At 41.1% G+C, this 21,573-nt stretch overlaps 1 protein-coding gene across 8 annotated transcripts in view; it reads right to left on the bottom strand.

The window, feature by feature from the left end:
• The window catches only part of nrxn3b (neurexin 3b), a 232,691-nt gene that overhangs the window by 194,897 nt on the left and 16,221 nt on the right, over positions 1–21,573 (bottom strand). Inside the window, exons 3-4 of one of the 8 annotated variants that reach the window (XM_028396929.1) lie at positions 18,647–18,687; positions 12,597–12,668 (exon numbers count right to left, since the gene is read on the bottom strand). The exons of 6 other annotated variants lie outside the window; for them this stretch is intronic. In XM_028396929.1, coding sequence (XP_028252730.1) covers positions 12,597–12,668; positions 18,647–18,687 — 113 coding nt within the window. Of the gene's footprint in view, positions 1–7,429; positions 7,451–12,596; positions 12,669–18,646; positions 18,688–21,573 lie in introns of all 8 variants that reach the window. One more of the 8 variants, XM_028396935.1, reaches the window with a different exon arrangement.

Genomic DNA, 21,573 nt, shown 5'->3' with positions numbered 1-21,573 from the left:
TCATTGACTTGTTTAATTACTAATTATTTGCCATAAATGAATAAGCCTGCCACAACATATGGAGTCAGTATCAACACAGAGATTTGAAACAATGTTTTTATTTTTCATCTTTTTTTTTTCTTTTTATCTTTCAAAATTGTGGAAAACATGCAGCTGCACTATCATTATACAGTCGTTTATAATTCCTAGCCAAAGAGTGAAAAGAGTTCTACTCAATGAGGGGAAACAGCCCCCAGGTAACATTCAAGTCTTTTTGCTCATCTCATACTTCTTAAAGCAAGCAGGAGCCTAGCCAGCGGTACAACTCGTGCAACAGTCGTGCGTGCGTGTGTGTGTGTGTGTGTGTGTGTACCAATCTAAGTAAATGCCAATTCCTGTGGGACAGCTGGCTGTATGGTAGAGTGGTCAGCTCCATCCTGCAGGCTAACACTCCCAATGTCTATTTCTGGAATCTGCATCTGAGTATGTTTGTGTGTGTGTGTGCATATGTGTTTGACCAGTTAGAGCTGGTGAGGAGTGTGACTGTTGCGCTACACTGGAGGGCTGCTCCAGATGGATGAGGGGCTGAAGTCCAGGTGGGCTGAGTACAAGGGTGTGCGTGTGGTGGTACTGAGATTGCTTTAGTCTACTAGTGTCATATGAAACTAAACGGTTTCCAACAACACAATGCTGTATTATTTCTAACTGCCTCCCTTATGATTTCTAAATGACACACTTCGTGTGGTGGAAGTAACATGAATTCGACAAAAACACATATGCCAATTATTTGGGTGTGGACAGTGGGTAACAATAAAGATGTTGTGCTGGTTTTTATCAAATATAGCTGTGGGATTATGTGAAAGAGTCTATGTAGAGGAGCCGAGAACACCAGCCAAAGAGGGGGTCAAATTAAAATCTGAAAAGGAAGGAAGGCAGACATAAAAAAAAAATAAAGTGCTCTGGCTAAATCTCAGAGGAGACATCTTCAGTATTCCAATGAGCTCATGAAATCGCCATTAGATGAACACTGAGTTTAGTGATGCATGTTTATTGCACATTTGTATATCTGTGTGCTCTTTTGTCAAACACTTTGTCCACTGTGTGCGACATCTGAAACATTAATGAACAGCAGTGAGACGGGAAGAAGGAAATTTGCTGAAATGCCATGATGAACACGGTTGATTTGTAATTATTCATGGTGACACATTTAATCTGATGTGGTTGAGGAACCAGGAGGCTGTGGGCTCCTCAGAGGAAGCTACTGTCACACAAGTGGGTTAGCTATCTCTACTGTAGCTTTAATATCTTCCTGAATTGCACTAAGATATTAGTCTTAGAATCAGAAAATTCCCACTTTTGGCAACTTTATAGTGGAATCAACTCCAGAAGGCAGTACAGTCCCAATTTATTTAAAATTGAAAGACAAGCACGTTGGCTTCCTACTATGTGCTTTGAACAAACAAGACTAAATGCATCATTAATGCAAAAACCCATGACCACAACAGGATGACCTCACCAGCTGAGTGAGTAACAGGGAGATACATAGCAGTAGACTACAGAGTAAAAACTCCAGAGGTTGACTACTATTTTTGCACTTCACAGTGGAGGACATCCAGGGCAGAACAGCACATAAATGCTCAAAAACTTATTAGACCGTAAATTTAGACCAGTAATTCATAAAAGATGACCTCAAACCAGGCAGCGGCTTGGCATAACGGAGGAGGAATACTGAGGTCGGAGGCTTTGGAAAAAAAATCTGTGTGAGTAGTGTGCACGTCTGAGTGTGTGTTTGTGAGCACATGTGCATATGAATGGAGCTCTTTTATGGAACTTTCAGTTTCAATTTATGATCCATTAACTTGTAATAAGTGCCATACGTTCCCTCCTGCCCCAAGAATCAACAGCGAGGGGAGTGTGGAGGAGAAGGGAAAGGGCATTTAGAAGTCGGCCACACAGCTACACAAAGCAGCGATTAGTGCGGTTCCAGTCTATAATGTGGCATTTAACGGACGCCCACATATAGAGCCAAGGAGGTTCATCCAGCAGTCACACCATATTGGATTCATGATCAGCCCCCCCTCTGGATTTCTGTATGTTTTTATGTAATAAATTATTCAATATGTCAGAGATTGAGTGTCTTTTGGGCCCAATCAAATGATGTCATTCAAATTAATGCTTAGAGCTCCAACCATCTCCCCATCCATGGGGTCTTTAGAGAATCAAGAAGCACTGGAGTGACGTGTTAGTCTAGTTCTAAGATCAGAGACTGAGCTGATGCATCCCTGCAGCTCTCCTCCCCACTGCTTATCAATGAGACTAATTGAAAAACTGTCCTCCAGGATGGACATGCATTCAACCCTCCAACTAACCATCCAGGCTGCAGGAAGGGGACCTGCCAGCAACCATTTTGTTCACAGCAGAGTGCTTGCTGAATGAAATGGATTCAAGTGAACCACCTGATCCTCTCCTTCAGAGTTTCTTTTATATGGAGCACAGGCAAGGAGCAGGGTACAGACTGACAAATCTTTGGCTTTAAATCTTTTTCAAGATTCCTTCATGCTGTCTGACCAGCCGCAACCAAGATTCTACATTAGAGCATTGGAAAAAAAAAGAATGAACATTTGCAGAGATTTAGCCACTTTAGCCACAGCAGATGACAAGATGGTAGCCAAGAGTAGGTTTGGGGTGGGGTCAACATATACACCCATCTCTTTCACATGCATATGAAGCATGAATGTGTAATCTAGAGAGGGGATTTAATGTTTACATATTTTACAGGGCAAGGGATACATTTACATATATGCAGCCCCTTGTTGATGACATTATTCAAATTTTGATGCTGACTGGGCAAAACCCAAAAAGGGGACGACAACAAAGAACCACAAAATAACAAACTAACAAAATATTTAATTACATTCTCAATTCTCTTGCTCATTGCCATCAATGGGCACAGCATTGCCAACTGCCATCACATTCTCACAGGATGATTATCTGGAAACAGGAATGTCCAGATTTCAAACAGCTGCAGTTGAAAATGTCAAAAACTGTGTTCTAATTGGCAGAGATTCTTGTACAGTGTGGAAATGATGATGAGGGTCTTATTCTGGGCTAAAGAGGTAATCACAGCATTTTCTTGAGCAAACACATGCCAGTGTAAAAACACTGCCAAGAAAGGAAAAGCAAAGAGGAAGAATCAAATACTGGCTAAATCAACAGACTTGAAACAAGTGGTGCCATGAATATTCCTGCAAGCCCCCGAGGGCAACACTGCATTCTGCATATAGGACTCCTTTTTCTCCAGCTCTCCTCTTTTCTTCTCCGCAGCTTGACTTCAAAGGGTAACGCTCTTGCAGAATCCAAGTCAGGTGGGGGTGGTGGGGGTGGTGGAGGGGGGGCAAAGCACACAATATGCTGAGTGCAAGCCATATCACACATCTTGCACTCCACTCTTTTATGTGTTAATCACCATCAGCGTAGCACTGGATGGAAGAAGAATGAGAATGTAATGAAGATTTAGTTTGTGGGAAGTGACTGGCGCAACATCCACCCTCCAACCCCCTCACCCCTCCAAGACTCCTTGACATCTGTTTGCTCCATGTTTTGCATTCTCTTGTGTTACTATTGCTGAGTGTTCTGTGCATATGCCACATGAAAAGAAAACATCCCAACCTTTCAAGCTTGATCATAAAATGTGACATTGGTAGTGAACTGGGCACCTCCCTGAAAACACATCTATTGAATCCTTTTTCCTCTGCGACGTGTAGTTGGGAGGCTCATAACTCAATTAGACATAATGCAAAATGTAAGGTGTCACTTGGAAGAGAGGAGGACTGTGGGTACAAAGAGGAGAGGACTATACGGTAACAAAATGAGCCTCTGTCTTTAAAATGTTTTTTAAAAAAAAGCAAGGCTTGAGTCTGGCAGACAGAGAGCTCTATCAGGGCCAAGCCGCACATCTATCAGGAAAAGGCACTAAGGCTATTGGGGATAAAGCATGGAGGCATGAAGAGAGGCTATTTCCATGGGGAGTCCTTGGAGGGGCCAGACCCAACCTGCTACTGAAGCCTAGCAATGAGAGGTCTCTCTGGGGGACTGCAGAGGATAAGAGGCCCCGGCGGAAGAACTCTCACGTCAGCACTTCAATCATGCCTAATCCCTGCTTAGTACACCCACTGCTATGGCAAGAAGGGAGGAGGGGGGGCGGGGGGTAGTGAGAATGATGAGAAGGAAGGCTGAGAGAGAGAAAGATGAAGAGAAACAGGGAAGATAAAAGCAATGAGAAAAGAAAAAAAAAGATTAAGAGAAGGAAGGAGATGAGAGACAATAGGGGAAAAATTGCCAAAGGAACCATCAAAGGTGAGCAAGTGGAAGTAGTGTGTGAAATTGAGAGGAACGATTTGCAAACTTGGATGTGTTAAAAAGTCAGTGCAGTTTCTGCCAACACTGATATATCTTTTCTTCTTTCTTTCTTCTTTTTTTTTTTCTTTTTCTTTTCTTTTCTTTTCGTTTTTTTTCCAATTTCCATCCAGGACAGAAGAAATCAGAGCAAACAGAAGTGAAGCATTAAAAATGTATTACTATGACTGTACATATGTTTGAACAAGAAAAAAAATAAATCTCCAAAATGACTGCAAAATTAAAACTTCAAAGAGCATCACATCTCTAACATTTATTTTCAGTTAAAGCCATAATCACAGCATTATAGAAAACATGGCTCTCAGTTTATATTCCTATCTGTTAAAAGCACAATTTACACTGAGAAGCTCTGGGTCCATTTTAAGACAGGGTGAAAGAGGATATGCTTGACTGTCTTTTAGAAAGAAAGTCCCTGCCACACCACCCGAAATATAACCAGAAAACTAAGTGTTCTACTTGTCAGACAAATTACATGTTCCCGCTGTACGGGTCTTCTTCAGAGTGTGCTTGTGTTGCTCAGTACTGGATAGGATTATCCTCCCCAAAAAAGGCAAAGTGATACAATCTCTGTACAAAATAAAAGTAGGTGCTTATCAAGCCTGTTTTCTTTGTGTTTTTGCAAGTAAAAAAGAGAAAGGTGAGACATCAGGAGATGTGTCAAGAGAGGGACAGATAAATGGGAATCGACTCTGCTGACCTGCGATTACTTTGCAGAGACACCACAGGACGGCAGAAAACAGTCTAAACCTAATCTGATGAATGTTGTGCATATGTGCCGTATGTGTGTATTTGCATGCTTATATTTGTGTTTCTACATGTGTGTGTGTCTGAATGGAAAGATGAAATGGTGAGAGAGGAGAGAAAAGAGGGATGGAGATGGAGCAGATGGACGAAGGGAGATCAGTGAAAGAGGATTACGGCACGTCAAAACCATCATCGCACTCATAAAATCAGTCCACCCACATTGCTGTAGAGGCTTCAGAGCCAATGTAGAGCAGGGATAATTTAAGGCCCACAGTCTATCTCCCACTCTTTACTCCACATAGTAAACTACTGCTGAGGGGGACTGGACAGAAGAGACAGTTTAAATTAAATGCAGGGATTCTACAAGAAAGGGCGATTGAGAGTGTCGAGTCAAATTGTAAAGGGTGATTGTGCAGTAAAGCTGCAGGGAATTCTAGGCAAAGCTGGCCATGTATCACTACAGTGATAAATAAATATTTCTATGATTATATGATTTTCACTGGGGTGTACATGACAGATATTTGAACCATGAAATGTGTGTTTGTGACTAACATTTAAATAAAAAGAACATGGGTAAATACAACCTACGTGTAAATCCAAGTTACAAATTCTTTTCCCTGAAGCAGTAACTATAAAAGAAAATTGTGTGAAATAGGTCATCTTTAAATCAACAACTCAACATGCTCTACATGGAACATGGCCCGCTCTAAATGTTTACAGAACAAAATATCCGACAAATCCTTTCTGCTGGGTGACTTTGATAAAGCCTCTGCCAAAAATGGGTTGTAGTACTACAATCTGAGTCAATCTTTAACCTACAGCGGCATGTATATTTGTCTAATCAAAGTAAACACAAGCCCATTAAAAAATAAACCTTTTGACTCCTGAGTGTGATCTCTCATGTCCAACATTCCAGTTTGCTGCTGAGAACAGTGTAATTTCAGCACCACGGTCAGCACCAGGAGACAACTGCCAGAAGTCCAAACAGCAGTGTTCTCTCTCTCTGACTAACATCCAGCATTTTCACCCCAATGGACAAAGTCTTACTCTGTCTGATCCAGCTGGACTATTCAGGATCCACTGTAGCCATGAGAACCTTCAAAGTAAAAGTGAAATTGAACATGGGTTTTATGTCCAGTTGTATTGATTTAAACTCTTGGACATAGTTTTATGTTAACTGTTCATAAAAATGTGTGACTTCAATATTTAAGCAGATTTTTCTGAATGTAAAAATTCATCAGAATCAGAATTTGATCAAAAGAAGTCTTGTGTGTTTCTTTGAGCTACATAATTTATATTTAGGTATATAAAAGCATGTTGGGACACATATAGCTAAGTCTCAAGTTCCTACTTTGAAACCCAGCAAGACGAACTTGTAAAGTCATCTTGTTTCACATAGAATCCAGCTACTTCATAAGAAAAATCAATGAAGAAATACTACAATCTTCAGAGCAACTTCCACAGCTTAGAAAGTGACCTTGTCCTATTCTGTCACTATAGTGTATTATAGTTGTAAACAGCACGTCTAGTCAAGACGTACAATGACAAATAAAGTGTGAACTAAGGAAAACAACCATGTGTACTCGGCTATGTCATACGCATACTAGGCAGGACAAATGCGGGCTTTTCCTGGCAGCAGGCGTGGCCTTAAGAGGTGAAGCCTGGCAGACACAGTGCCCCCAGAGAGAAGGTCTCATCTTCTCTTTGAAGGCCTGCCAACAAGCAACCATTCCTGGCTCACTGGCCAATTATGTAAACCCCCTCATCCCATCCTATCCAACTGTCCAACCCACCAGCTGCCCTTGAAAGACAAACAGGGTGAAATGGAAACTCCATCAAGTGGCCTCAGGTGGGATGAATCTATTCTCTCACCATCTTCTTAAGCTATGCTATGGTCCATGTTATCACTGTCTGATATTCACTTTTTACAGTGATTTCCCATGTACCTACACTCTCAGTGCTATGTCACACTCAAAATGGCCGATGATTAACACCATCTGCGGTGGGCAGGCACCATGCTAACACTCTGGAATAGAATGGATGGTGCATCCCAGGTCCATCTGTGCCTGCACATACAGATATGCACACAAGGGAGGAACACAGGCATGCCTGTGTACTCATACGTACTGTATATATGCACACAAACAGAAAGTCACAAATAAACCGAGACACACACCAGAATACAAACACCAGAGAGAGTGGAGGTGGTGGAGGATACGAGGCGAAACACAGGCACCAGGCCTTATTAACAGCAAAGAGGCTTGGACTCCTTTTTGTAATAAACCAGCACTTCACGTCCCTGGCAACCCTTCTCAGCAGATACACTCTGCAGCATATCCAAAACAGCAAGAGAGCAGGAGGATATTAATTAGCACAGCGCGAGATCGGTCACTTTCATTTTAAAGGGGCACGGATCTTGCCCAGTTTTTGATAGATTGTCATGAGGGTCAGTAAAAAATAAACACATGGCCTCAAAAAATACTCAGAACAAAACAAGCAGTAGGAAAAGGTGCCACAAAAATAATGTTAAATAGTTCATTTGGAAATACCATAAATAGTTCTATGACTATGACTCACTCCGTTGACTCAGGACCTTGAAGCAAACATGTTGCCTTAAAACATGAACATTTCGCCTGTCACAATTGAGCTTATAATCATGTATGTCAGCTGGGAAATAGGCACGTACTACATGCAGAGGTATTGCACTTACACCTTCTCCTATACTCCACACTATTACCATCTCTCCATTATTTATGTTACCACAGGCATTTAGAGTCCATTATGCCAGGGTCAAGGTGCTGAAAGATGTTTTATTTGAGTGACATAATAGCTCCAACACTCCCAGGCAAAGAGAGAATTATGCAGCTTTCAGAGAAGACATTTGTCATCATCCATTTTTTTGGCCCACTCTGCTGTGTCTGTTTGTTTGCTTTTTTTTGCTCCCCTGTGCTAAAAGGAGATGAATCCATTTTGTGCTTTAGTGTGTGGGAAAAATTCCAACAACAAACATTTTACTGCCCTCCCTCTTCATAGGAGCTAAGAGGAGCTCAGCTATTTTTGCTGCGGGGGAGACGAGCCGAGGCAAGTGGAAACGCAAAACTCGCTCTATGTGTGGCTGTTGGTGGAGAAGGGATGGATGTGAAAAGATAAATTACTTTGTTCTTTAACCTCACCCAGAATACAAACATAGAGGGAAATGGTTTTCATTACAGTATGAGTGCTATGACAGTGCACATATGGATACGTGCAGAAAAATATTCCATCCTCCTCCTCGTCCTCCAGACCCTTGACAAGAAAAGAGAGGACAGTTCATGTGAAAGTTGTGCAAAATGAAGGAGTGAACTGGGTAATGGAGCTCATTTATAATCAAAATGACAACCATTTCCACTCGAGACAGAGACTGAGGGAGGGAAATGCTAGAAGACAGCTCCAAAAGGGAGGACTGGGAGGTGAGGTTAAGATTGGACAGGGACTGTGGGCTACTGGGATGCTGTTCCTCCCCTTAGCATCTGGGTGAAGTTCATTAAGCAGTGGATCTCTTGCAGAGGGAACAAGACCTGGAGAGAGAGGAGACGACTGAGCCTGTCGCTCCAAGGTCACACACTCATCCCGGGGGTCAACGACTTTAGAAATGGAGGATTGGAGATGATAATGATGAAACTGATGGTGACAATGATGATAGATGATGCACAAAAACTCTTTTTTTTCTTTACACTGTGCATTTCCCTTTTCTAACAGAACTCAAGCATGAATATACTGGAGTCAATGACCAGTAACAAAAATGGAAATCAAGTGTTAACAGCAACAGGGTGTACATATAGAGAGATGTTTCATATCTCATTACCCACACACTCTATTATCTAACACACCACCCAGGTGCAACATCAAATCTCATTCTATTTGTCTCATATGTTGAAGAAATGACAGCTGAGAGCTCTAAGCCTTTGAGACACAAATGTGATGTTACCTGAATTCTACTTTTAATTTAATGATCTGCAAAACACAAACTGAGAACAACATTATTTCACAATATCTGACACTGCACTAATAAACCTCATTAGGTATACATTTTTGATTGAGCATCAAGAAACCTGTGACACGTGTTAAAAATAAATACAGTCAAACATGTTAAATACCTATTATGTAAATTGTAGAAAAATTGGCATATCTAACTCTAGCACAGATTTGGTATCAAGGGGCTCATTAACTTGAAAATAAAAGATTTCAAAGCTCCTGTTGCAATTAGGATGTTTATTAATTCAATACATTCAGACCAGACAGACTTTCTTTTAAAGCACAAATTATTTCTGTATTAACAATCACAGTGTATTGTGTGAGGTAAAGTAACAACCTGCCTAAGGTTCTGATCTAATGAAATCAAATCCTCTGTATTATTTAGTCCCAGTGTTTCATTTGGGTTCTATTGACTTTCCCCTCATGCCCCCCCATAATCTCACTATGCCGTCCAGATGTGTCAAAAATGATTTATACAATTTCAGAGTTAAATGATGCTCCTTCAAATCATCAATCTTTGTTTTTTATAAAAAGTCAGTGATGTGCAGGGTATATGCGAGAGGGTTAGGGAATCATAATGCTGTGTGACACCAGTCCTACATGAATGAGACTATCCATAAAGGCCTGTCAGATTAGGTGTGCCAATTCCTCAGTCTGGATTTATTATTATTATTATGGGCCGTGGATTGCTGGTGAATACTGCCTGCATGCAGATGAGGGGGGCCCGACGCCGAGACGTCAGACCACATCACACTCCATTAAGTTCCACCCCGCAGTGTGTCCGTGGGTATGTGGGGAAACAGTAATTTCATGTGCTCATGTGTATGTGAAGGATGGTGGGTGAGGTCTTCTGCTCATAGGTGTGTGAGTATGAAACATGTTTCAGTAATTGCCTGGTGGAACGTGTGTGAGTGTCCTTTCTCTGGTAGGCAACATATAATAATATAATATATTCCAATCTTTTTCTGTTACTTACAAAACGCAGACTCGTAAAAGAAACAGAATATTGAGACACTCTAGTCCAGTTCTGTATCTGCACAGGGAGACTGCAGAGAGGGGACAGCAGCAATAATTTGCATTCATATCCAAGTTGCATCTCTGTAGCAGATGTTGGCACAAGGCGCTGTAAAGATATGAGTGTTTGTTCTCTCACAGTTTCATCCTTGCATACACTCCACCTATTAGCATGACTTTGAGCAGACCTTTGGCATATATGAAAATCCACACAGCAAACAAAGCCCGGCGGCTGTTAAAATGCAACTCTTCTCTCTAGCTTGTTGGTATCTCTTTTTCCTGCTCTTCTTTGGTGTGTTGTCATTATTTTTCTTTTGTAGCATTCCTTAATTTTTCATGTTTTCATTTCCTACATCTCCATTCTTACCCTGCTTCAAGAGACACATGTGGTGATGCCTGCGTGCACAACTGTACTCCTTTAAGATTGATAAAAGGAAAAACCACATAGAGAGACTGCTAGCGTTTTGACATACCTCAAGAGAAGGAGCGACTGAAAGACTGATATGGGAAAAGAAGAGGAGAGTCTGAAGGTGAAAAAAAATATTGACTTTCACTGTTCAATGCTGAGTCAATGTTTGAAGTTTGAAGGAAGTTTTGCCTGAAAGCTTAAATGTTCAGCGTTATTGACTGAAGAGAATAATGGCTGAGAGGACTACAAATGAGAGAATGAGAGGGCATCTGCCTCACTGTTTCAGACGAACACACAAAATAAAACGTAGTTAATATGGTTTGCTGTTGCCTGAAAATAACATTTAATGGTTTATTATCTATCGCCTCCCAATGGTCTGTACGCATTTCCTCTACACAATAGTGATTTTGGAGTGTCACAGGTATGTGTAGTATTTAAAGCTCATACACGTGTGCCTCCTTACTGTGAACAGAAGAACCAGCAGCTGCCGGAAAAGCTACACTCCCTCAGAAGTCCTGTCCTTTTTTTCAGATTTCTACTTAAGAAACAGTGGAACCACATCTGAGTGCATTGGTATTTCGATGTGTGGAGGCCTGTATAAACAGACTGTTTGTATTCCCAGTGCAAGTGCAAAGCAATGAACACAAAGGGAAAACTGCAGCAGAGAAGCTGGGCACATTTGGAAGATTTAATGCAAATCCACTGCACAAAACAAAACAGCCAGAGTAACTTTATTGTATCTGATATAGACCAGACACAATGTCTACATGCTAATTTTTAGATGTTTGGTTTAGTGTAAGGATGGTAAAATTGGTCTTATGCCCAAAAATGATCATGAGTTAATGATAATGGCTTTCTTAACTATAATTGATTTTTAAATGCTCAGATATGAGCATTTAAAAATCCCATGACTGTTATATCTGACAATATTAATGTGGTGGAAATCATCACTGCAAGTAGGCCTAATGATTCCTATTCCTTATCTGATTGGACTGACAAATTTCTGAGGCCTGACTCCAGTAAGAGTATTTTCTCATCACTGCCAGCCTGCTTTAAATTCAAACAATATATTAATTCACCTCTGCTTGGCTCAGGAAAAAATAAACAGCAAGTCACAACAAGTGCCTTCCCCGAATAAAACTCCATGTGAATCTATGGCTGTCAACATCAGTTGGACTTGAACCGCAAACACTTTTAAGGGCAGCAAAGACTATCGCTTAGGGATATTTGCAAGCTGAGTCATGTTAACTGCAGCATTCAATAGAACCTCACCTCAAATATCATTCCCTCCTAGGCACACAGTCTGTGGCATAATGAATCTGACTACATATGTGTGCCCCAAGCATGATGTTCCTGCTCTTTTTAGGGAATAACCTGCTAGTGTGAATATAAAAAAGCCAAAAAAAGCCATTGATTTTAAAAAGATGGAGAGAGAAAGAGAGACTAAAAATACACAGATAATGACCCCCAAAGCAAACACAAAAAGGAAGTGCGGGAGGAAAAAACAAAGAAAAAAACACAGTGACAGCTTTAAAAAAAAAATGGGGGTGGGGGTCGAGGTGTCAGCAGCACAACAGTCCCTATTCCATCTGGAAAGGGAAAGATGAATGACGGAAGTTAAATGAAACGCCACTCTGGGTAATGGGAAAGAGCCAGCATCATGAAAGCAGGTCACTTGAATTGCAGGAGATGCTCTTGAGTGGCTTTGCCCTCGGGCCTTGTGCATTCAAGCTTCCTCCTCAAGACTCAATAATATTAGCTCTAACATACACACACACACACACACAGAGCATTGGCCACTGGAGGCTACTTGTATAAAAATCTGTGTGCAATTTTGCAGGTGACGAGCTTAGCAAGACCCAGAACAAAACCAAACAGCCCCTCTTATCTTTCATTCTCTCTCTGCTGTCCCCAGTGTTGAAACATCAGCCGCCATATTTTTTAATCAAGAGGGTGATGGTGTTCATGATTTGGCTTTCTTCTTTGTGAAATCTTGGCTCTTAATGCCTGAGTCTCTGACCTCTTCTCTTTTTGTGCTCTGCCTTTCTCCTGCACCCCCCCAACCCCCACCCCCACCCCACCCCACCCTGTTCTTCATCCCTCTCTGACCTGGATTATACATTTTTTTTCAGCTCCCTGAACAATACGCTCCAGCATATTAGCATGCAGCCAGGCCAAAAAAACACACACCAAAAAAAAACAACAAAAAAAACCCACAAATCCTGCTTAGGCTCCTCCCCTCTCTGTGTCTGTCCCTTTCCCCTTTCCCTCTCCTCTTCCTCCCTGTGGCCTCAGCCCTCCATCTTATAATGTGTGACTCTCATGTGTGCTTTCTGGTCACTCCATTTTAAGGCCTTCTTCCTCTCTTCTTATTCTCTCCTTTCTTTAACCGGCTTTTGCTTCCTTTAGCCCTGCCACGTCTGTCTCCATCGCCGCCCCATTCGCTTTTTCCATTCCTTTCTCATTCCCTCACTGCTGTCCACACTTCACTAACCCTGCCGCTGGAGTGCTTGAGAGAGAGGGGGAGCAGCATGCTTCATTTAATGACAATAATTAATTCTCCTTCTCCCAATCTTAATGAGCCAAATCAGTCACAAGCCTGAAAAAGAGAGAGAGAGTGAAAGAGAGTGTAGGAAAAGAAATGAGGGAGTGGAGAAATAAGACAAGTGCCTCTCATCCTTAATGCCTGTAAATGCAGCTCTGACAGCCACCCGTGGCTCAGCTTCACTTACAAGGCATCCCTCACACTCTTGCAGGCGACAGCTTACTTGTACTCACCTGCTGATCACATATCACTCTTTGAAGCTAAATGAATGATCACCACAGATGATTTTAAACTCTTTCTCTCTCTAAACGTGTTTTCCTAGTGATGAATTATCTTAATCTTTTTAAAGCACTGAAAGCCAACTGGTAAATGCCACATAGTCCATTCCTCTTTAACACGTTTTTTAAAATAAACATATGTTGTTTTGTGTTCTCCGTGCTCTGTTGATAATGGTTTATGCCATGGTTATTAACTTTATATATATATATATATATATATATATAAAGTTAATATATAAAATATATAAATATATATATAAAAAATATATAAATGATCAAAGCAGGCCCTACTTCATTTCCCTTCAGTCCTTCCTAAACATCATCTGATATTTCATCTCCAACATGCAGCCACAATAAAGGCTATAACATAAGTGCAGCACTCCCAACAGTGTTTGACCAACAGTGGGGTGTCACATCTGCCGACCGACATGAGTGTCCATAAAGATGGCCTTGCATCCTCATCACTGCTATTGAACACCCTACAGTTCAACTACTGCTATGACTCTTAACCTGAAAAAGCCAGGAGCTACGAATGACTTTCCAGGTCAGAACCATGCTTACATACTGCAGCCAGAGGCTGTGTGGTCTCTCTGCAGTCCAAGCTAGATTGTTATAAAAAAAGGTAATTTGAAGCAGCCAACAGCTTAGAGCCAATAACATTGAAATTGTTTAATTTCTGACCAGATCAGGGACTCATTATTTTCCGGTGGCAGCATATGGTTACAATGTAAAATCCACTGTAGAGGCCTTTAGATTACCTTTTAGTGCAAACCTTGGTTTGCTTAAATAAAAAATTAAACTAGAAGCATTTGCGACATTGATCTGCCTAACTGTGTCATCTTCTGCCTTGTCTCTATGCACACTCGTGCCAATGGATGCTTTTCAGCATTTTTTAATTCTCAATATTCATCATTCCTTTCTTTTCAGTACTACAATGAAGCATGATTGTTACAGTTGTGTACGATAATTACCGTCTCTGCTCAGAGCTGAAACTGGGTCAAAAGAATGTTAGTGTGAACACCTTAAGCACCTAAAAGGAGCTACACTGGGCTAACGACAAAACAATCAATTGGATCAATTTGGATCAATCTGAATCCTATTTAAATTCAAAGTGGTACTGACAATTCAAACTATGATCGATACTTAAACGTTTTAAGGTTAAAAATCTTTCTTACAAGCTCCTCCTCCTCCTCCTGCTGTCTGAACTGTGTCCCAGTTTGTTAAAAGGTCAATGTGGCAAAAGCCTACAATCCAGCACAGTAATTGTAATTCAGCAATTCAGGAATCCAACTAATTTTAAATGTGAGACTGAATGTATGTTGAACATAATGCAGCTAAATAAAAATTAAATAGCAGTAAAATCAATGTAATTACCCTGCCTGTCCAGCCTGTCTCCAAAACATTAATGATACAATTAATAGACGGGGATTGACAGATGGATTAGTGTTTTAAATAGAAAGAGATTATTCCACTGAGCTACCACAGTACGCTCCAAGGAGAGGAAAGGAGGCACATCCAACATCCCTATTTCCCTTTTGGCTGTTTTGAAGAGGGAGATGCTGAGAAAAAAAAACAGCCCACAATCAGACAGAGTGAGGGCTCTGAGGGAGAAGGACATATAAGAAAGGGATGTTTGACTGCAGTATTACATCACTACATTCATTGTCGTACCTTCTTGCCTCTTCACTGACATTTCCAACTGTGAAGCAAGGTATCCGGAGTCAGAAATGATGTCTCACTGCCACAGCTGACCCATTACATTGCTTGAAAGGCAGTGATTATGTTGGTGAGCTAGCGAGACAAAAACATAGAGGCCCAAACAATAGCAGGAGGTCACCTTGATACAGCTGCCTGCCGGAGACAGTGTTCGAATGAGGAGAAAATGACTCAATTACCACCAGGCACACAGAGGCAGCAATGGAGGGATAGAGGCAGAGAGAATGGGGGGGAGCAGAGAAAAACCTAGATGTAGTGTTTGTAAAGCTCACAAATTTGATTATACACATGCTGAGCTGCACTGCTGTGAAAAATAAGTAAACCAGAACACTATGCGCAGCTGGGCTTTATTGCAAAAATGGTATAAACTCTGGGTTAATTAGTAACTGCAAATGAAGTTATATTGCACAAAGTGTCTTGCAAGAGAAAATGTCAACTGCTACATGCAGGATCCTGGCATTATAATGCATTTGCTTTTTTGACTAACTGTTCTTCTGTAAGGCTTATAAGTGTTTGTGTCCTGACTCTAATATGTGACAGAAAAAAACAAAGAGGTGTCTGTACTTCTCAGTTTAGGTGGTCAGTTGTTCCATTTGTTTACTTATGTCAACTGTTTAAGGAACGATGTGTGAGCACTGCTTGAGTGGAGTCAGATAGTGTCATGACATTGCAGGTGATAAACACTCATGACTTCTGCAGTCATTTGATCTAGAAGTAAATGCCAATCAAACCTTTAAGCCATAGTTTTTTGTTTAGTTGTTTTGTCATCCAGCGGGGAAGGAGCTATTGTCTGCAGTTTCACTACTTCTCCTTCGTCAAGTTCTAAATATCTGACAGGTGTCAGGTTGACTTGACAGTGCTGTCCCATGTACTGTCTACTGCAACTTAAACTTTAACACCAGAAGATGGTTTGAGCCTTCAGCTCCCTCTGCAAACTAAAAATCATCTGAGGAGTCAGAAAGAAAATCCTTTGTAATAATTGTCTGGCTGCTGATATATAGTGAAATAGATGATGATGTAATTAGTTGGAAATGCTCGCCATGAGGAGGTTTAAAAAAGGTCATAAATAAGAATGCATATACACATGTGACACTTACTGTATGAGTACTGTATGTATCCTTAAGCTTTACTTTGACACTTTCTTTGTTATGAAATGATTCACAAAAGCCAACATACACCTGTATTTCAAACCCACTAGACTACTATAATGATTTATTTACAGACCTTCCAAACTACTATCGACAGGCCTTAGCTGACTCAGAACTTTGCTGCTGGATTGCTAACCAAAAGAACAAAGAGGGGATCATCTGAGACCAGTTTCAAACTGCACTAGCTTCCAGTATCTTTGAGAGTTTATTTCAAAGTTTTTCTGTAATATACAAAGCTTTAAATGGTCTTGGACCACTTGAAATACAAATTGCACTCTCAGATTCCATCAAATGTTTTTTTTGCGAACACAAGAGACATCAAGGAGGCAAACTCAGCAGCCCAATTCAGACAACTTTTAAAAATCGATTTGTTTACCCTTCACATACCATCAAGCTCATTTCAAGGATATTCCCATTTTTCACATAGCTGGATGGTATTAACAGTGAAAGGGATATAGAGAAACATGATATGATGAGAAATCACACATTAAATCTGCATTTGCTGTTGATTATTCAACAAATTTCCCAATAGGTTCTTAAAAATGCATCAAAGAGAAGCTCCTTCACAGGGGCTGAAAGTCACTAACAACTCTCTGGTTTCTTCAGAGACAGACCACACAAACAGTTAAGAAACAGTCACATCAAGTGTGGTCAGTGCCAGAGGCCACTTAGGTCACATGTCACAGCTCCACTTGCTGTCAAAGATTTGAGGGTGATATGGAGCAACAGGCTCACTTCCTCTACACAGAATTCCACTGAGAAATCTATAGAATAATAAATGCTTCATTCAGTGAATGAACAGAAGATTTTTATTTTATTTTTTGCTGAATTGGTGCATAACTCAAATTCAATATTCTTCTTTATTAGGAAAAGTTTTTTCTTCTTTTATGATTATGTGTCAGTGTGTCAGACTGACTTATGTTTTATAACATTCCCCTGAATGGTATCAAGCCTTTTAAACACTGTTTCGGTCGGTGTTGCGTAAGTATTGCATGGCAGGGTCTTTGCAGAGAGGAGCTACCTGAGAACAAAAAGTTGTGTTTCATCTTTTTAAAGGCAACAGATATTACAAAGGAATTTCACCAGGAGTCGGGATTAGAGATTTTTGTTGCAACTTTGTTCCAAACTTGAGAAAGAATATGTGGCTTTTGGCACTCCATGTGAAAGATATTTTAAAGCAGTTGCCTGTGAGTAACTGGCATTGCATAAAATAGTAGAAAAGACGAAGCATATGGACGGATGACCCTGTAACCCAGATGAATGTGTAATTGCTACATAGATACAGCCCCAGCTGAAATAGTTTCACAATAAAGGCTCAGGGGTTTGTTACCCCAAATTGAAATGAAGCAATTCTTCTCAGTTGTGTGTGTGTGTGTGTGTGCGTGGTCCATTCACTATGCAGACTTTTGTCAGCTTTGTATCTGCTGACACAAAAAAGAAGAAGCCGAAAATAAAACTAGCCATCCCACAATTGTAGATGCTTTATTGTGAAGCTAAGTTTTGTGCAGTAGATGTAGCTACTACATTTTGATGTGATATTGGTTTTAGGAAAGAAGAGCAATAAAGACAACTACCTTAAAAAAAAGGAAAGTTGCACAGTGCACAGCCATGCTGCATCTTTTTCCCACAACTCTATCGGTCTCACAAATTAGCTCTTGACAGTCTCCCAGAAGAGTCAGTGGCATGTAGGCCGATATATATATATATATAAAGTCTTTCCTGTGCCTGGGGCCAGCCAAGCTTTAGCGACAACCAGGCAGCATCCACCGCATCTGCACACACACACACAAATATGAACATGTACAAACACACACACAAATATGGGGATATTTTTCAGTATAGGGACCTGGGAATGTGAGTACAGTACATGGGTGTGTGTTAATCAGCATGACAGATAGAGAAGCCCGCTGAACCGAGACTTTTCAGGGGCAAACAATGGGTGATTGAGCAGACTGAATCTGTGTGTGTGAATTCATGTTCTCTAGACATGCATGTGAGCCTAAATGATGTTCTTGGCATTCACTTCTGCTACAAACACACTCTCCTCCAGCTACACACAAATGGCCGTGCAATAGTGAGGGACACTGGACACGGTGTGGACATCTTAGTAGCTTGAAATTGTGATTTACATTTAAGAACAACATTAAAAAAACACACAAACTAAATTATGTTATTGAAACTATAGAGTGAATATTTCCCATGTGATAAGTTGATTTTCACCCCAGGTTTAGCAGGCTAGCGTCCCTGACAAGACCTGAGCTAGTGGAGTTCACACTGGCCCTAAGCTATAGCAGTGGCCCCATTCTGCCAGGAAAACCAATTACTTAGTGTTTCAAAACCCTCCGAGTGCCCGAAAGGGCCCCATCATTTAACCATGAGACACTCCAACTTCATTCACTGCCAGCCTTTCAGCACTGGGACCGACTGACACACTATTACACATGTAGAAGCGCACACATACACATGTACGCCCAAAACAAACCCACACACCTCTAAACCACACACATATGTAAAAATAAGTGCAAAGACAAAGAGATCTAAACTAATATAACTCATCACCTAACAATGAAACAACTAAAACTATATTTGTATTTTTTTCCCTTAATCTTCAGATTACCTACATCCACCCTCTACAAAGAAATGCAAAGCAGGATATATTACTGTTCAAGTAGGAACAGAGTCACCCCAACGTGTTAGCGTAAACAGGTGCCGTTGTCTGTAAACTGTATTTTCCTATTCATTTTTAACCAGTGTCAGACAATGAGTCAGCGACAGTGACCTCTCAGCATCACCGATAGGGTAAGCTTTCTACTGCTGAGTATCTTCTTACCACCATCACACACATTCTCATGCCAACAGGTAAGCGAATAAACACTGATGCGCCTGTACACTGCACACACAGCCACAGACAGGCTCACGTCATCTGTTGTACCAGACGTGGTGTCATACGTTCACTTAATTTAGCTTCAAGAAGCTATTCTTGGTTTACGCTGTGATGTATCACATGTATTGTGAGGTATAAAATCTCTGAAAACTCAACTAACTCTTTGTCTGTCTTGCTCTGTCTCTGCAGGATAAGTTAATGAGCCTAATGAGAATAAAGTCTGAAGGGGAGAGAGGAAAAAGACAAGGAGAAACGAGGGAAAGGGGAAGCAATCAGATGTGGCGCTGCCCAGCCCTTGGCAATGACAAAGTGGAGCAATTATGCATGAAGGCTGTGACATTGACTGTGGCATCACCTCTTCTGCTGATCTGTTAAAAAGCAAACATACTCCATAATTCAGCAAGGCACTCACTCAGTCACACATGCACATTACATTCAGACACACACATCTCTCTGCCAAACATGTTCAAGGACTCAAATGATCATTCTTTGACAAGTTAACACTGCTGTGCACACAGATATGACTGGTGTGTGCCTTTCTCAGCACGGGTCAGTGGAAGGTTATTGCTGTTCTTGAATCTTTCACCCACTTGGTCTGTTAGGTACTGTGAGGAAAAAAAAAAAAAAAAGAAAAATATTCCCCTTACGATGTCGATCACCTACTTTCAGCCTCTCATCCTGCTCTGGACACACAAAAGGCATACCCTTTAACAAAGTACATGCCTGCAGCCCCATCATCCTCCTCCTCACTGCCCCACTTGATGCTCGGTTGCATAGTGATGTTGTCATGCTTGAAAGAGATATTGATCACTCACAAGAACGGACCTTCAGTGGCACTTCTTCAGATGCTCACTCATAAGCTCACATTCTGTCATTGTCACGTGTACAGACACATAACCAACCATCAGTACATGTGGGCAACAGCAGCGGACTGACATTTGAGAAGAATGATAGAGGTCTTTAACTTGGTAAAAGCTACTAGTGGACTTTAGAAGCGGTCAGTTCTTAGGACTGAAAATTAGCTTGCACCCCAGTGTGTTTGTGTGCATGTAGAATCTGCAAGCAAGGATGGGATGCTATAGTAAGCAGTGATGTAGTGGAGTTGTAGTGAATGTGTTATGTACTACACTACACCGCGCTGACTCAATAGTACAGTGCTCAAAATGTGAAAAAAATGTCACCCTGATCTAACATCACTCTAAAGGTTAAACTATATTAGCCAAGCATGTAAATAAAAGGCATTGTCATCTCCCTCTACAGTTGGCCGACTGCCCTTATGTCCTTGAAAGACAACTACTGAATATAGCGATATTTCGGGGAATTTGACACTTTTTTAGAAAGTTATACAAGCAGAAAGCAGACTACTCACTCCCATTCAGGGAAAACAACATGATTACTGTATGTAAAATATTCCACCACCTTCAGATTTGAATTAACGAATCCCCTCCAACTGTGCTTTAATGAATGCAACAGTGTGTAGAAATGATTATTATAGCCCGGAAGAATTCCCAGCATGCAGTTTTACATAAAAAGACCTTCACAAAGACTCACACCTGTCAAAATCTACTGTAGGGTCAAAACACGTTCCTGAAAGTCTGTTAGCTCAGCATATTTCCATGCAACTGATCAGCCAATTACCGGACTAATTATTGCCTCTTGCAGATCTGTCACACTGTGCGAGTGCAGGGCAGTGGAGATCAATAGGATGTGCTAATCCAAGCAACACACACACACACACGCCACTAAAAGGGAAGATGATGATGATCAAACAAGATCAAATGCCTCTGTGAATCTCTCTGAGGACCCCCAGTCAGGCACGGAGGCTACAGGGGTTAATGGGTGTGCTGCAGTGCTTTGAGATTTGCCTACAAGAATAATGCAAGTTAAATCCATTATCTGTTTGCCTATAGTCAGGATTTGAAAAAAGGAGAAAAGACAGGAGATAAAAGAGTGAAATCATGTCATGTTTACTTAAGGCTTTGGGGAGGGTCAGGGCTAGGGGACGAGTGGATTGGGAACAGGTAGCACACAGTGGGAGCGGGGACTGAGGGACAGACACAGCGATGAGAAGGGAGACGTGAAAAAAACCAGCAGTGAACTTCAGCTGAACTGGGTGAAATGGTAATGAAAGTAACGCATATAATTTAATTACTTTTTTTTTACATTTTATATTATGGTTCATGAAAGGAAGGTGGGGGGGGGGGTGAAAACACACAGTGAACTGATGACTGATAGCAGAAAAGGAAAAACTGTGAAGGTGGGTGTGTGACGAATGACGAAGGATGAAAGAGCAACAAGAAAATGACAGAGAAGAGAAATAGGGGGATAAAAGAGACGACAGACGGGACACGGGAGGGAAAAAAATTACAAAGGTAAGGGGAGCAACAAGGAAGCAAAGGTAAACGGCAAAAATCAGAAGCAACAGC

The sequence above is a fragment of the Parambassis ranga genome, chromosome 24, assembly GCF_900634625.1.
Source record: "Parambassis ranga chromosome 24, fParRan2.1, whole genome shotgun sequence".
NCBI lineage: Eukaryota > Metazoa > Chordata > Actinopteri > Ambassidae > Parambassis > Parambassis ranga.
This window is presented reverse-complemented; position numbering and strand designations above follow the sequence as displayed.